General features: G+C 41.1%; 1 protein-coding gene across 1 annotated transcript in view; it reads left to right on the top strand.

Moving 5' to 3' along the window:
• GPN1 (GPN-loop GTPase 1) overlaps positions 1 to 14379 on the top strand; it is a 25178-nt gene that overhangs the window by 2834 nt on the left and 7965 nt on the right. The window contains exons 2-10 of the mRNA XM_014546629.1: positions 721 to 814; positions 3252 to 3291; positions 4082 to 4148; positions 4987 to 5024; positions 9674 to 9752; positions 9927 to 10021; positions 11182 to 11227; positions 12051 to 12197; positions 12901 to 12983. Of these exons, the coding sequence (XP_014402115.1) occupies positions 721 to 814; positions 3252 to 3291; positions 4082 to 4148; positions 4987 to 5024; positions 9674 to 9752; positions 9927 to 10021; positions 11182 to 11227; positions 12051 to 12197; positions 12901 to 12983 (689 nt within the window). The remainder of the gene's footprint in view (positions 1 to 720; positions 815 to 3251; positions 3292 to 4081; positions 4149 to 4986; positions 5025 to 9673; positions 9753 to 9926; positions 10022 to 11181; positions 11228 to 12050; positions 12198 to 12900; positions 12984 to 14379) is intronic.

Below are 14379 nucleotides of genomic sequence, written 5' to 3'. Positions count from 1 at the left end.
GACTGGAATCGAACCTGGGACCCTTCAGTCCGCAGGCCGACGCTCCATCCACTGAGCCAAACTGGTCAGGGCGAGCCTGTTCCTATTTTGTTTATTTTGTTCATTAGATTCCACAAATGAGTGAGATAATATGGACCATAAATTCTTACCTGGGCAGGTCTTGGTGGGTAGTCACACCCCGGCATATAACTTCTTTGGTAAAATGTTTACATGTGCTCTAAGCAAGTCCTGTTCATTTTTTTGTGTGTGTGCGCATCTGGGTTAACTCACCTTTGAAATGCCTCTTTTTCAAGAGAGCATGTAATCTTATTAACCATCCACTTTCTGCCTTTCTTTCTCCCACTTTATGTCATCTTCCTCCTTAATTCCAAATGCATAAGTAAAAGAAACTGCAAAACTTTCATTCTTCGGAGCATTTGCTGCCTGGTTACTGTCATCATTTTGAGTCAAACACAGGCAATGGGGATACAGTGAAAATGAGGTTGACAAGGTTCTGCATTCATGGAACTACTGGTTTATTGGAGGTGATAGGATAAGAACCCCACACAAAGCAAGTAAATAAGTGATGGAGGGAAGAGGAGGCTCTGTTAAATGGGTAATAAAGAAAGGTTGCATTTCAACTGAGAGTTGAATGTTGGAGGTATTTCAGATAGAGGGAAATGTCCTTTGTCCTCTTATCATGCCCTCTTTGTCTCCATCCCACACCTCACATCTCTGCAGAGGCTCACAGGACATCTGCATAGCCAAGGCTCTCCGCCTTATGTGATCAATCTCGACCCAGCTGTGCATGAAGTTCCCTTTCCTGCCAATATTGGTGAGTAAACTACCGTTTTGTATAACGTTTCTTGGAATGGAAACCCTCCAGCCTGCCAGTTTTCAATGCTTTCATTTTTTTCTAAACTACCTACTTTCATTTCCCATGGATTTGCTAGAATTCTTGAACAGGCTTCTGCCTTATTCACATTTTCTCTTTGTTTACGCCTTTCCCTTTGTTTCCTTTCTACTCAGTGTTATTTCTCCTTTCTGACCCTGAGGTATCAGGCTATTGTTGTTTGGGAAAATGAAGTGGCTTCTCACTTCTAGGCCTTAAACCCTTCAGCAGGCTCTGATATACGCACCTCTTTATTTAGTTTACTAGGGGCTCAGTGCACGAATTCGTGCACCTTGAAAGAAACTGTGGACCACAAGGCTGTGGTGGGCACAGAGGCAGGACTTGGCCCATTCTTCATGCCCCCACCCAGCCCCTCCTGCCTTGGCCCCTGGTCCTCTGTCTGCCGGCAGCTCCGCTCCCATGCGCTGACATTGCCGGCCCCACTCACACCTGCTGACGACTCAGAGCAATTGGGGCCGGTGCCAGGAGCAGGTGTGAGCAGGGGTGAGCAGGGCCGGTATTGTCAGTGAGTTCGAGCTGTGGCTGCTGCCCTGATTGCCCCTCAGGAGCAGGGGGAGGTGGAGAAGCCCTCAGGGGTGATTGGGGCTGGCAGCCGCCGCTCGCACCTGCTGACAGTGCCGAGTGATCCGGGCTGGTGCTGGCAGCGGGTGCAAGCAGGGCCGACACCAGCAGCAGGTGGGAGCGTGGCGGGACCGCAGTGCGTAGGAGCAAAGAATTTTCAGTAACCACCAGAGGCTCACCCAATGACAGTGACTGGTGCCCCGCCTTGGTCTGGCGCCCCCGCTCACCTCCCCCATCTCGCCGTGGCCCTTTATGATCCGTGCGCGCCCCCTGGTGGTCAGTGCACGTCATAGTGACCGGTTGTTTGGTTGTCCTGCCCTTTGGTCTATTTGCATATTAGGGTTTTATATATATAGATTTTTCTCAAAGTTTAGTTAGAGTATAATGGTTCTTGTGTGGTAGTTCACTTAATGATTTGTAGGAACCTTGCTTCCACTCCCAAAGTTACATGGAAAAATGTGCATAGGTATGCATATGTGCATTGTTTTGGGGAGAGGTTCCCAGTTATCCTAATAGGAATCTGTGACTATAAAAAGATGAGAATGGATGTGATCCAATGTCATGTTTCTTGATAAGATCTAGGCTTCCTGATCTAGACTTTCACAGTGGTAATCTTTTTGTCTCTTCTTAATCCTGTTAAGATGCTTATAACCTAAACAAAGGAAGGCCTTATATTAAGAAGCAGAGATTGTGCTCTGGCCAGTGTGGCTCAGTTAGGTGAGCATTGTCCTCTGCACCAAAGGTTTGCTGGAGATATATATATATATATATGTATATATATATACACACACACACACACATATACACACACATATATATATATATATATATATATATATATATATATATATATATATATATATATATATATATATATATATATATATATATATATATGGCAAAGGATTTGGGGAAAAAAATCTCCCATCATCTCACTTAAAGGTAGGTTTATAGACTGGTAGATAGGTTTAGTTAGATATTACTGGATAAATTAATTCCTTTTTAAAAATCATGTCTGCATTACCTTCGTTATCAGTAGCAGTTAAAAAGAAATAAACATTTTTTTCTTGATTTAGCGCCCTTTTTCTATCATATGGTTACTGACAAGGTGTTTAAGTGCATAAAACTTTTCTCCCTATCTCAGAACATCTCAACCGTAGCTTGAGAAGTTGTAACCTAACGTTCTTCATGGGGGACTTGACAGTTATCCTTTGTAAGGACAGGAACCATTGTGAAGCTGGTAGAAGAGAATGCTGACAAGAGAATACTAAAAGCTACTTTTCATTTCTTGCTGATAGAGAAAGTACAGGACACCTTCTGCCCTTCTATTCTTTTCCTCACAATTTTGCTTCTTTTTCATCACAGTTCAATGATCTTGGCTTAAAAATTACAAAACAAATTTGAAAAGTAACTCATGCTTAGAGGGAAACTTATTTTTTCCCCTCAGAGGATCAGAGATGACTTGAGAGACCTCTTGGCTTAGGATATTATTGGTGGAGAGCCTCAAGCTATATTGTTTCTTTTTTTTTTAAAATATATTTTATTGATTTTTTACAGAGAGGAAGGGAGAGAGATAGAGAGTTAGAAACATTGATGAGAGAGAAACATCAATCAGCCGCCTCCTGCACATCTCCTACTGGGGATTGTGCCTGCAACCCAGGTACATGCCCTTGACCAGAATCAAACCTGGGACCTTTCAGTCCGCAGGCCGACGCTCTATCCACTGAGCCAAACCGGTTTCGGCTATATTGTTTCTTATGTGTTAAATTCTAATTAATTCTTTACCCTCTTTCCCCAGATATTCGTGACACTGTGAAGTATAAAGAAGTCATGAAACAGTATCCTTTTTTACGTCTTCTTTGGTGTTGACTCTCTCTGTATTTTGCAGCTTTGAAGGAATGTTTTTGGGTTTCCTTGTGAAATATACTAGCAAAATCATTTTGATTACTTTAAAGTCATTTTATTAGGAAAATGAAAGATGAAGCTGGGAAAAAGTATTGTAGGTGATTAGAAATATTCTTTGGGCTTGCGATTTATTTTTTTTACCAAATTCCCAGACGGCAGGCTGTTGTAATTAGAGGGCGTAGATAATGAGAGGCTAACTGGTAGCTTGCCTAGGACCCAGAAAGTAGCATTGCCTTGGAAGCTACATCCATTGGTCATCACCTCTTCAAACTGGGAAACCCAGAAATGAGTAGGATCACCTCTTGGTACATTGCTGTGTGAAATGTGTACTTTCCCTCTAGGTAAGTCTAGTTAGGAAAACTAATTATAATCAGCAAGTTGCTTGATTAGTGAGGATAGAGCAAGGAGTGTTATATAGATGATCTTAATAGCTAATGCTAGCAGGCTGTCACTGCCTGATGCATCTGTCTATTATGTTTTGGTCCCTTTAGTTTGTTCATTTTGCCTGGCCCTCCTTAAAACAACAAATAAATGAAGAAGGCCTTGATGAATGTTTTCCTATGAAGTTACAGCTGTGTGGTACATACTAAGTCAAGGATTAGCTTGCCAATATTCATTAATGGACCACTAATATTATAATGTTTGTGTGAGTGATGTCCTGGGTATGAACTTTATCATCTGATTTCATCTGTAAACAATTTAAATCCTCAACTTAGTGTCTAGATATGGACTTGGACCCAACGGTGGCATAGTGACCTCACTCAATCTCTTTGCTACAAGATTTGATCAGGTATGTCTGTCTGTTTTCACTCATATAGACATGACTGTATAAACACTAGTGGCTCTTAAATACCTTAGTTTGATAATGTTGGGAATGAAGAGCAATTAACCTGGGATATAAATATCCTCCTATATAATAAAAGGCTAACATGCAAATTGTCCCCTCGACTGGGAGTTGGACAGGGTGGGGCTGGGGCCGGCCAACCGCCTTCAGCCCCTCCACCCCCACCCCGATCGGGGGCAGGGCTGGCCAGCCAACCTCCCGCATCTCCTTCCCCTGGCAGTCCCCTTCCTCTGGCCGGCCCAGCCTGATCACCCAAATGGGGCAGGCTGACCGGACCCCACTCATGCATGAATTCGTGCACCGGGTCTCCAGTAGAAAATAAATTGGCATTTTGGTAGACAGAGAAATAGGCTACTAGTATGAGAGGATGATCAGTTTTATGAACACTTCATATTTAATATTTGGGACAGCCAGTAAAACAAATACAGGAGACCGTGTTTGTTTCTTGATCTGTTATTGGCATATAGTGTTACCCTGAGGATGGAATAAAGGGATGGGGGGAGAGATGGGCTAGCAGGCATGGAACAGAAAAATAATGGGGCTTTTTTAACTTGTGACAAATAGTTATCAGCTTCTCAGACCCTTGCCCTGTGCTCCAGGGTGCTGCAGTGCTGCTGATGTGATTTTGTTTCTGTGGTTCAGTGAGTTTATTAGTTGGTGTCCTAAGATTGAGAACACAGAGATTCAGTAGTTGATGGTACCTATAAAGCAGGCCACTTGGAGAGGGCCCTGTGATTTTATGCTGAAATCGGCTCCTGTTGTAATTGGCATCTTTTTCTTTTAGGTGATGAAATTTATTGAAAAGGCCCAGAACATGTCTAAGTAAGTGGTTTCAGTTTAGCGCCTGTCTATTACTCTGTAGTTAACATGTTTCTAGGCTTTTTTGAAAGATTTTGGGTTAGCATAAAGTTTTGAAAAAATTTAGATTAAGATGAAGCTATTAGAAGTGAAAAAAGATAGTCAAGAAAGTCATTAAGGGAGAACCAAGATGGCGGCATAGGTAAACACCGGAGACTGCTGCCGCAAACAACCACTTCAAAAATACAACTAAAAGACGGAACGGACATCACCCAGAACCACAGGAAGGCTGGCTGAGGAGAGACTCTTCAACTAGAAGGAAAAATAACAGCACACCGAGGCTCAGAGGAGGCGCAGTGTGGAAAAAACTCAGGTGCGGAGGTGCGCGCGCAAAGCGGGCTGGTGGCTGAGAGCGCGGTTGTCGTTTTCGGTCAGGGGGGAGTCTCAGACTCTGAGCTCCAGATACGGGCGAATCGCTGGGGACTCGGACCCAAACGGGAGAAGCGGGAGTGTCTGGCATCAGTTGGAAGGCAGCTTTCCCTCCGAGGTTTGCAGCGGTTCCGGGGGTTCTGAGAAGCAGAGCCTCTGGGAACAGGACTGAGGGCACCATAACGGCTCCCTCCGCCCGCCCTGTTGAGCCCGCCCCGCCCAAGCCCTGCGCAGAGCCATTTGCCGGATCGCCTCAGGCAAAGGCTAGATTAGCACCTCCCCAGAGGACAGAAGTTTTCCGCGGCAGACACAGCTGATTCACACAGCCAGTCGGCCTGGTGGTCAAATCCCTCTAGTATTAACTACAACAATCAAGGCTCAACTAGAACAAGACTGCGCACAAAGACCACTAGAGGGTGCACCAAGAAAGCATAAAAAATGCGGAGACAAAAAAACATGACAGAAATGGAGGATATAGAGCTAAAAATCGCAATTTTGAGGGCTTGCAAAAATGTGCTAGAAGCTGTCAATAAACTTGAGGAGAGAGTCACGAAAACTAATGAGACCCTCGATGCTATGATAAAGAACCAACTAGAAATTAAGCATACACGGACTGAAATAAAGAATATTATACAGACACCCAATAGCAGACCAGAGGAGCGCAAGAATCAAGCCAAAGATTTGAAATGCGAAGAAGCAAAAAACACCCAACCGGAAAAGCAAAATGAAAAAAGAATCCGAAAATACGAAGATAGTGTAAGGAGCCTCTGGGACAGCTTCAAGCGTACAAACATCAGAATAATTGGGGTGCCAGAAGATGAGAGACAGCAAGATATTGAAAACCTATTTGAAGAAATAATGGCAGAAAACTTCCCCCACCTGGTGAAAGAAATGGACTTACAGGTCCAAGAAGCGCAGAGAACCCCAAACAAAAGGAATCCAAAGAGGACCACACCAAGACACATCATAATTAAAATGCCAAGAGCAAAAGACAAAGAGAGAATCTTAAAAGCAGCAAGAGAAAGAGACTCAATTACCTACAAGGGAATACCCATACGACTGTCAGCTGATTTCTCAACAGAAACTTGGCAGGCCAGAAGGGAATGGCAAGAAATATTCAAAGTGATGAATACCAAGAACCTACAACCAAGATTACTTTATCCAGCAAAGCTATCATTCAGAATTGAAGGTCAGATAAAGAGCTTCACAGATAAGGAAAAGCTAAAGGAGTTCATCACCACTAAACCAGTATTATACGAAATGCTGAAAGGTATCCTTTAAGAAGAGGAAGAAGAAAAAGGTAAAGATACAAATTGTGAACAACAAACATGCATCTATCAACAAGTGAATCTAAGAACCAAGTGAATAGAGGACACTGGGTGGGGAGTGAGGGCGGAGGGTGGGGCGGGAACTGGGAGGAGGGGAGTTATGGGGGAAAAAAAAAAAAAGAAATGTAATCTGAACAATAAAGATTTTATAAAAAAAAAAAAAAGAAAATCATTAAGATGCTGTATAGTGTAGAGCTAAATTTAATAGTATTCTATCCCCAGCCTCTTTGGTATATGCCCATGGCTTCTTAGGGGATATTTTGAAACTTTGTCTCTGTTTTCTCTTGGGAAACCATATTTGTTGGCATTAAAATCTCTGAAACATCTTTCTAACTCTTACTTAAACAAATATAATTTACATAAATCAGAGAGAATAATTGTTTTTTAATTTTAAAAGTATCAAAATATAAAATAAAATATTTGTTCATATTATAACGCACTGTTAATAGATTAACTGTTAATAGGTTTTTAATAGGTTTGCTTAAAAAAAAAAGAAAGATAATGCATTATTTTATTTTTTTAAAAATATATTTTATTGATTTTTTACAGAGAAGAAGGGAGAGAGAGAGTTAGAAACATCGATGAGAGAGAAACATCGATCAGCTGCCTCCTGCACATCTCCTACGGTGGATGTGCCCGCAACCCAGGTACATGCCCTTGACCGGAATCGAACCTGGGACCTTTCAGTCTGCAGGCCGACGCTCCATCCACTGAGCCAAACCGGTTTCGGCTAATGCATTATTTTTATAAAAAAAAATATATGACCCTTACAAAGAATTCAACTTGGTTGGTATGGTTCAGAGGTCATGCACCAGGAGATCACGGTTCGATTCCCCATCAGGGCACATGCCCAGGTTGTGGGCTTGATCCTCAGTAGGGAGCATGCAGGAGGCAGCTGATCCATGATTCTCTCTCACCATTGATGTTTGCCCAGGTTGTGGGCTTGATCCTCAGTAGGGAGCATGCAGGAGGCAGCTGATCCATGATTCTCTCTCATCATTGATGTTTCTGTCTCTCTCTCCTTCCCTCTTCCTTTCTCTCTGAAATCAGTAAAAATATATTAAAAAAAAAAACACAATTCAAACCATACATAATTTAAAAGGCGCAGTGATCACCCACTAGACCAGTGATCGCGAACCTATGACACGCATGTCAGAGGTGACACGCGAACTCATTTTTTTGGTTGATTTTTCTTTGTTAAATGGCATTTAAATATATAAAATAAATATCAAAAATATAAATCTTTGGTTTACTATGGTTGCAAATATCAAAAAATTTCTATATGTGACACAGCACCAAAGTTAAGTTAGGGTTTTTCAAAATGCTGACACGCCGAGCTCAAAAGGTTCGCCATCACTGCACTAGACCCACTAGAAATAACTATCATTATTATTCCTATCAGTGACTATCATTTCATATGTTTCTATGCATATATACATAAGTAGAAGAATGGAGGGATAAGGTGTTTTGCAAAAATAGGATCATAAAAGAGGTAGTTTTAAAAAATATTTTTCTTGAGCCTCAGCTGGTTTGGCTCAGTGAATAGAGTGTCGGCCTGTGGACTGAAGGATCCTGGGTTCAGTTCCGGTCAAGGGCACATGCCCGGGTTGCGTGCTCGATCCCCTGTAGGGGGCATGCAGGAGACAGCTGATCAATGATTCTCTCTCATCATTGATGTTTCTCTCTCCCTCTCCCTTCCTCTCTGAAATCAATAAAAATATATAAAAACAATCTTTCTTGAGATATAAACTCATATACCATAAAGTTCACTCCTTTAATTTATACAATTTAGTGGTGTTTAGTATACTCATAAAATTGTGTATTGATTCCTACTATCTAATTTCAGAACGTTTTTGTTATCCCAAAAGAAATGTCATACACATTAGCAATCTTTCTTTTTCCCCAGCTCCTATTGGCTGCACCATTTTACATTCCCACCAGCAGTGCATGAGGGTTCCAGTTTCTCCACGTCCTTGTCAATATTTGTTATATCTTTGTTTTTTATTATAACTGTCTTAGTGGGTGTGTGGGTGTGAGGTGGTATTGCATTGTGGTTTTGATTTGTATTCCCTCAAGGATTAATGATATTGAGCATCATTTTATCTACTTATTGGTCATTGGTATATATTTGTAGAAGTGTCTATTTAAATTCTTTGCTCATTTTTAAAACAGCTTTATTGAGACATAAGTCACATTCCATGCAATTCTCCCATTTAAAGTGTACAATTCACTGACTTTTAGTATAGTCACAGAATTGTGCAACTATCAGCAATTTTAGATCATTTTCATTACCTCAACAAGTAACCCTGTATTCTTTAGCTATCACTCGCCTGTCCCACCCCCTCCCCTAAGCAACTGGATAGTTTCTCAAGAGATTTATATTCTGGTTTTTCTTACCTCATTTTTAATGCAATGTGTAACTATAACTATCACACAGTCCCCTGTGATCATTTGCAGTAATTTATGCACTGCTGCTTTTTTTTTTTTAAATATATTCTATTGATTTTTTACAGAGAGGAAGGGAGAGGGATAGAGAGTTAGAAACATCGATGAGAGAGAAACATTGATCAGCTGCCTCCCGCACGCCCCCCACTGGGGATGTGCCCGCAACCAAGGTACATGCCCTTGACCAGAATCGAACCTGGGACCCCCCAGTCTGCAGGCTGACGCTCTATCCACTGAGCCAAACCGGTTCGGGCTGCACTGCTGCTCTTATCCATTAGCATGAATATTGGACATTGAACAAAACCTGGGGGAATGTGGTACGCATTTCAAAGACAACGGGAGGAAGGTAGACTTGGCAATGTGAAGAGGGTATTCCAGTCTTGGATAACCAGTAGTTTGGTGTTTTGTGTAATGGAATATTTTCAGCATTGTACAAGTGTAATACTTCTTTAATGGTCTTTCTTGACACAGATATGTCTTGATTGACACACCTGGGCAGATTGAAGTGTTCACCTGGTCAGCTTCTGGGACAATCATCACAGAGGCCCTGGTGAGTATTGTAGGTATTACTGAGAGCTAGACTCTTTTTATTGCCCGGGACCTTATGTAGAAGGGAGTAATAGAAGCTCTGTAAAATGGTTTTCTCTTGCTAAAGAAGGTAGGAAAAACCTGGGGACAGATCATGAGCCCTCTGGCTAAGGCTTTGATTATTTTGTGGCTTTAGGCATCCTCATTTCCAACGATTGTCATTTATGTAATGGACACATCAAGAAGTACCAACCCAGTGACCTTCATGTCCAACATGCTGTATGCCTGCAGGTAATTGGTTATTGCTGGGCATATTACATCAGGGTATGAGGCCTCCTCTTCTTTGAGTCCTGAGTGCTTATCCCTAGATTTGTGCTATTCAGGTTTGCCACTCAGTTTAGTGGTTGTGAGTTGGGGAGGGGTCAGAAGAGAAAAGAGGCACATGTGCTCTTGGCATTCTCTGTCAGAACTTCTCATCTTCCTCCTTGCTTGCTACAGAAAGAGGTAGTGTGTGAATATGAATCTTCTGGTAGTTGCTCCCAGCTCAATGAAATCCAAGTCTAAATAAAACAGAGCTCCTTTTCTGTATTATGATAACATGGGAAATTATAACATGGGGAGAGATTATGAGTAAAAAGGTTTATCCATAATTTTAAAATACACAGGTTTGCCCCAACTGTGGTATGATTAGGAGAGGAAAGACATGCCTCATTAGGTTATGTCAGTACATTAGATCTAGGAGCAAGGCATGCCGTTATTGAAGCTGAGAGAATTTGATTTTTGGGGTTACAGAAAAGCTATCACCAACATTTGCCCCTTCGAGTATGATTAGGGATGTCTCTTATTTGATGCAAGAAATCCTAGTCCAAATAGAAATCTGATGACTGACAGCATTTGCTCATTTAAAAAAAAAAATATTTCAGAGAGGAAGGGAGAGGGAAAGAGAGATAGAAACATCAATGATAAGAGAGAAACATTGATTGGCTGCCTCCTGCACGTCCCCTTCTGGGGATCAAGCCCACAACCCAGGCATGTGCCCTTGTCCGGAATTGAACCTGGGACCCTTCAGTCCACAGGCTGATGCTCTATCCACTGAGCCAAACTAGCTAGGGCCATTTGCTCATTTTTATATTAGTTGTTTAAAAGACAATTATTTGGTAAAAACAAGCAACCAAACACACACACACACACACACACACACACACACACACACACAGAAAATAGAATCAGTAGCAAAGCATTCTTAAAGAAAGAGAGTTATGTGTGTGTGTTGTTTGTGTGATGGTGGGGGTGGTTTTTCTCTTGGGAGAGGAGGACATGTGCCTTGTAAGAATGGATACCTTATACTTAGAGTCTGAACTCAGTCCCCTTTACTCAATTCCAACTGACTGACATGGTAAACAAGAGCTGAAGTGTTTTTGCTAATAATGTTTTGATGTTTGATTTTTCAGCATCTTGTACAAAACCAAGCTTCCTTTCATTGTGGTCATGAATAAAGTAAGTGGATCCTTCTGTTGTGATTCAGTACTGTATTTGTTTTTCATCAGAACTTTGTGTTATTGGAAGATTTGGAATAGGTGGGAAATGTTATTTAGAGGCAGGAGAGTAGATTCAAGCTTAACTGAAACAGTCATGGGCACTTCTAGGGAGAAGATTCAGTCAGATTGAGTATTTATCACTGACTTTCATCCCAAGTTATTTCAGCCTAGATAGAGCAGCCCCTCACTTGTAGGGTGTGGATTATTCCTCAGAATCGAGACAATGGGCGGAGATGGGATTGCTAGTCTATTGGAAGTGGCAACTAAAACAAAAAGACAAAACTTCCCTGTTGGTTGATAGCTAGGATACAGCAGACTAGTTGACTTTAGAGCCTGGAATGGGCTGGCATCCACTGTGGTCATGGTGACTTGGCAGTGGATAGTGAAGAGAACATATAACTTCATTTAATTAACTCTATACAGCAGTCTTGGTTCTTTATGGCTTGTTATAGTGGAAGAGGAACTGGGGAAAGCAGAGAAAGAAAATATATGAATGATTGCTTTTATTTTTATTGAATTTATTGGGTGACATTGGTTAATAACACTATATACGTTTCAGATGTACAATTCTATAATACATCATCTGTACACTATTGTGTGTTCATCACCCCAAGTCAAGTCTCCTTCCATCACTATTTGTCCCCCATACCCTCTTCTACCTCCCCTCAACCCTGAATAATTGCTTGTTATTATCACTGCTTAATTAAAAAAAGGGGGGAGGGGCATTATTTGGTCTCTAAACTCATCTCTGGTTTCTCATAGTTGGCTTCTCTCTGTTGCAGACTGACATCATTGATCACAGCTTTGCAGTGGAATGGATGCAAGATTTTGAGGCTTTCCAAGATGCCTTGAATCAAGAGACTACATATGTCAGTAACCTGACTCGTTCAATGAGCTTGGTGTTAGATGAATTTTACAGCTCACTCAGGGTAAACTTTCTCTTCTGCTCATACCGACAGTTTCCCCAGATAACCTCTTAACCCAATAGGGCTGGCTTTGAACCATCTTAGGAAGGAAGTTCATTACTTTTTGAAAAGTAAATTTTAAAGCATTAACTTACTAAATACTGGAGGTTTATAGATGAATAGATAGAGACCCTACCCTCAGAGAGTTTATGGTCTAGTTAGAAGAGAAGGCTACAGACAGAATTAAAACAGAATTAAGAAAGATTGGAATTTGGCCCTGATGGTAGTGAGAAGGAAGATCACTTGACATGAGAAATGTTGGAGGATATAGCTTGAGAGGTATGCTTTGAAGGAAGGGTAAGATTTGTATAAGCAAAAGTGGGTGTGGGTGGCAGAGCTTATGTTAATTGCCCAAGTAAAGGCACTGAGATACTAATTTTCATAGAGAACAGACAGTGGTTTGATTTGATAGAGAATAGATAAAAAGCCCTGCTACTTGTTTGTCCCTAATTATCTTTCTTGTTCAATTCTCTATTTTCCTTAGACTTATTTCCATGACTTTTTAGTAGACATGCTGCTTTCTGGTTTAGCTTTTATTCTTTGCCAGAGACTTCTTTAAGTATCTGAACTTTTTTGTGAAGATTTTTATGAAATTTGAACAAAATAATGTACACCATTAAAAAATATACATCTGTTTGCTCAGTGGCATTAATGTTGCTTTTGCCAGGTGGTAGGTGTATCTGCTGTTCTGGGTACAGGCTTAGATGAACTCTTCGTGCAAGTCACCAGTGCTGCGGAAGAATATGAAAGGTGAGAACAAAGGAAAATTCTATTGATGACATTCTTAATGACCCACAATGCTGATATGATAGCAATTTTGCCAGGCAAAGCTTTTTGGTTTTCATAGTATATATATATTACATTTGCCATGCGTATGTGTACTGACCACACTTGGGGTAACTAATCCCATTAACTGTTTTTAAAAAATAGGAGTATAAAATCTTCACTGTATTTAATGAGTAAGAGCAGGCAGGAGTCACCAGACTTTTTGTGAAAAGCCAGGTAATAATCATTTTAGACTTTGTGGACTTTGTGATCTCTCTTGCAACTGTTCAACTCTGTCGTTGTAGCAAAAAAGAATCCATAGACAGTTTATAAATGAATGAACGAGACTGTGTTCCAGTAAAACATTATTATAAAAATAGGCAGCAGACTTGATTTGGCCGTTTTCCACATTGGATGACCCCATTAGCTTTAATGCTTTGGAGTCAAACAGTTAAGAGTTGGATTTCTGTTTCCTCCACATAATGAATAACTTCTGTAAGTTACCTCAGTTGTAGTTCAGGGATAATAGCATGGATTGCTAAGGTCGTTGTGAGAATTATTTGAGAAAACATCTGGAGCACCCAGTGCAATTGCTGACACATAGTAAGCACATTTCATAATAAATGATTGTTATCACTTGTCATAATTTTTTTTTTTTTTTAAATATATTTTATTGATTTTTTACAGAGAGGAAGGGAGAGAGATAGTTAGAAACATCGATGAGAGAGAAACATCGACCAGCTGCCTCCTGCACATCCTCTACCGGGGATGTGCCCGCAACCCAGGTACATGCCCTTGACCGGAATCGAACCCGGGACCCTTGAGTCCGCAGGCCGATGCTCTATCCACTGAGCCAAACCGGTTTTGGCATCACTTGTCATAATTAATATTGGAATTCCATTTACCTAAAGGAAAGTGGAGTCAGAGCATGTAGATACTTTCCTTAGGTCTGTAGCCTGTTAGTTGCTGCATCCCCACATGCTCCTGTGGCCCCATAAATTAGCAAGATCCTAGCAAACACATTGTGGTTTTCAGACACATTATTTTGAGTTTGATTCATTAGATAAGGGTTTCGTGTGTGTGTGTGTGTGTGTGTGTGTGTGTGTGTGTGTATGTGAGAGATCGTGTGTGATCAAAGCCTTAGGAAAAGACTGTTTTGTGTCCTTTCATAGTTGCCCTGTTAAAACCACGTAATTAAAAGTTAATATATATTGGGGTTCCTGAACCCAACAGTCCTCGCTTCTTTTACTTATCTCAAATGTTTATCCATATGAATGCTAATAAGCTCATTAGTCAATGTCTCTAGAGTTAATCTTTCCAGCTCAGCAGTCAGACATTTTTCTTTTTTCTAGTTTCCCAGGTGAGGACAGGTACCTTGGCT

The sequence above is a fragment of the Myotis brandtii genome, unplaced genomic scaffold (assembly GCF_000412655.1).
Source record: "Myotis brandtii unplaced genomic scaffold, ASM41265v1 scaffold454, whole genome shotgun sequence".
Taxonomy (NCBI): domain Eukaryota; kingdom Metazoa; phylum Chordata; class Mammalia; order Chiroptera; family Vespertilionidae; genus Myotis; species Myotis brandtii.
Note: the sequence above shows the minus strand (reverse complement) of the source record. Positions and strands in the feature narration are given on the sequence as shown.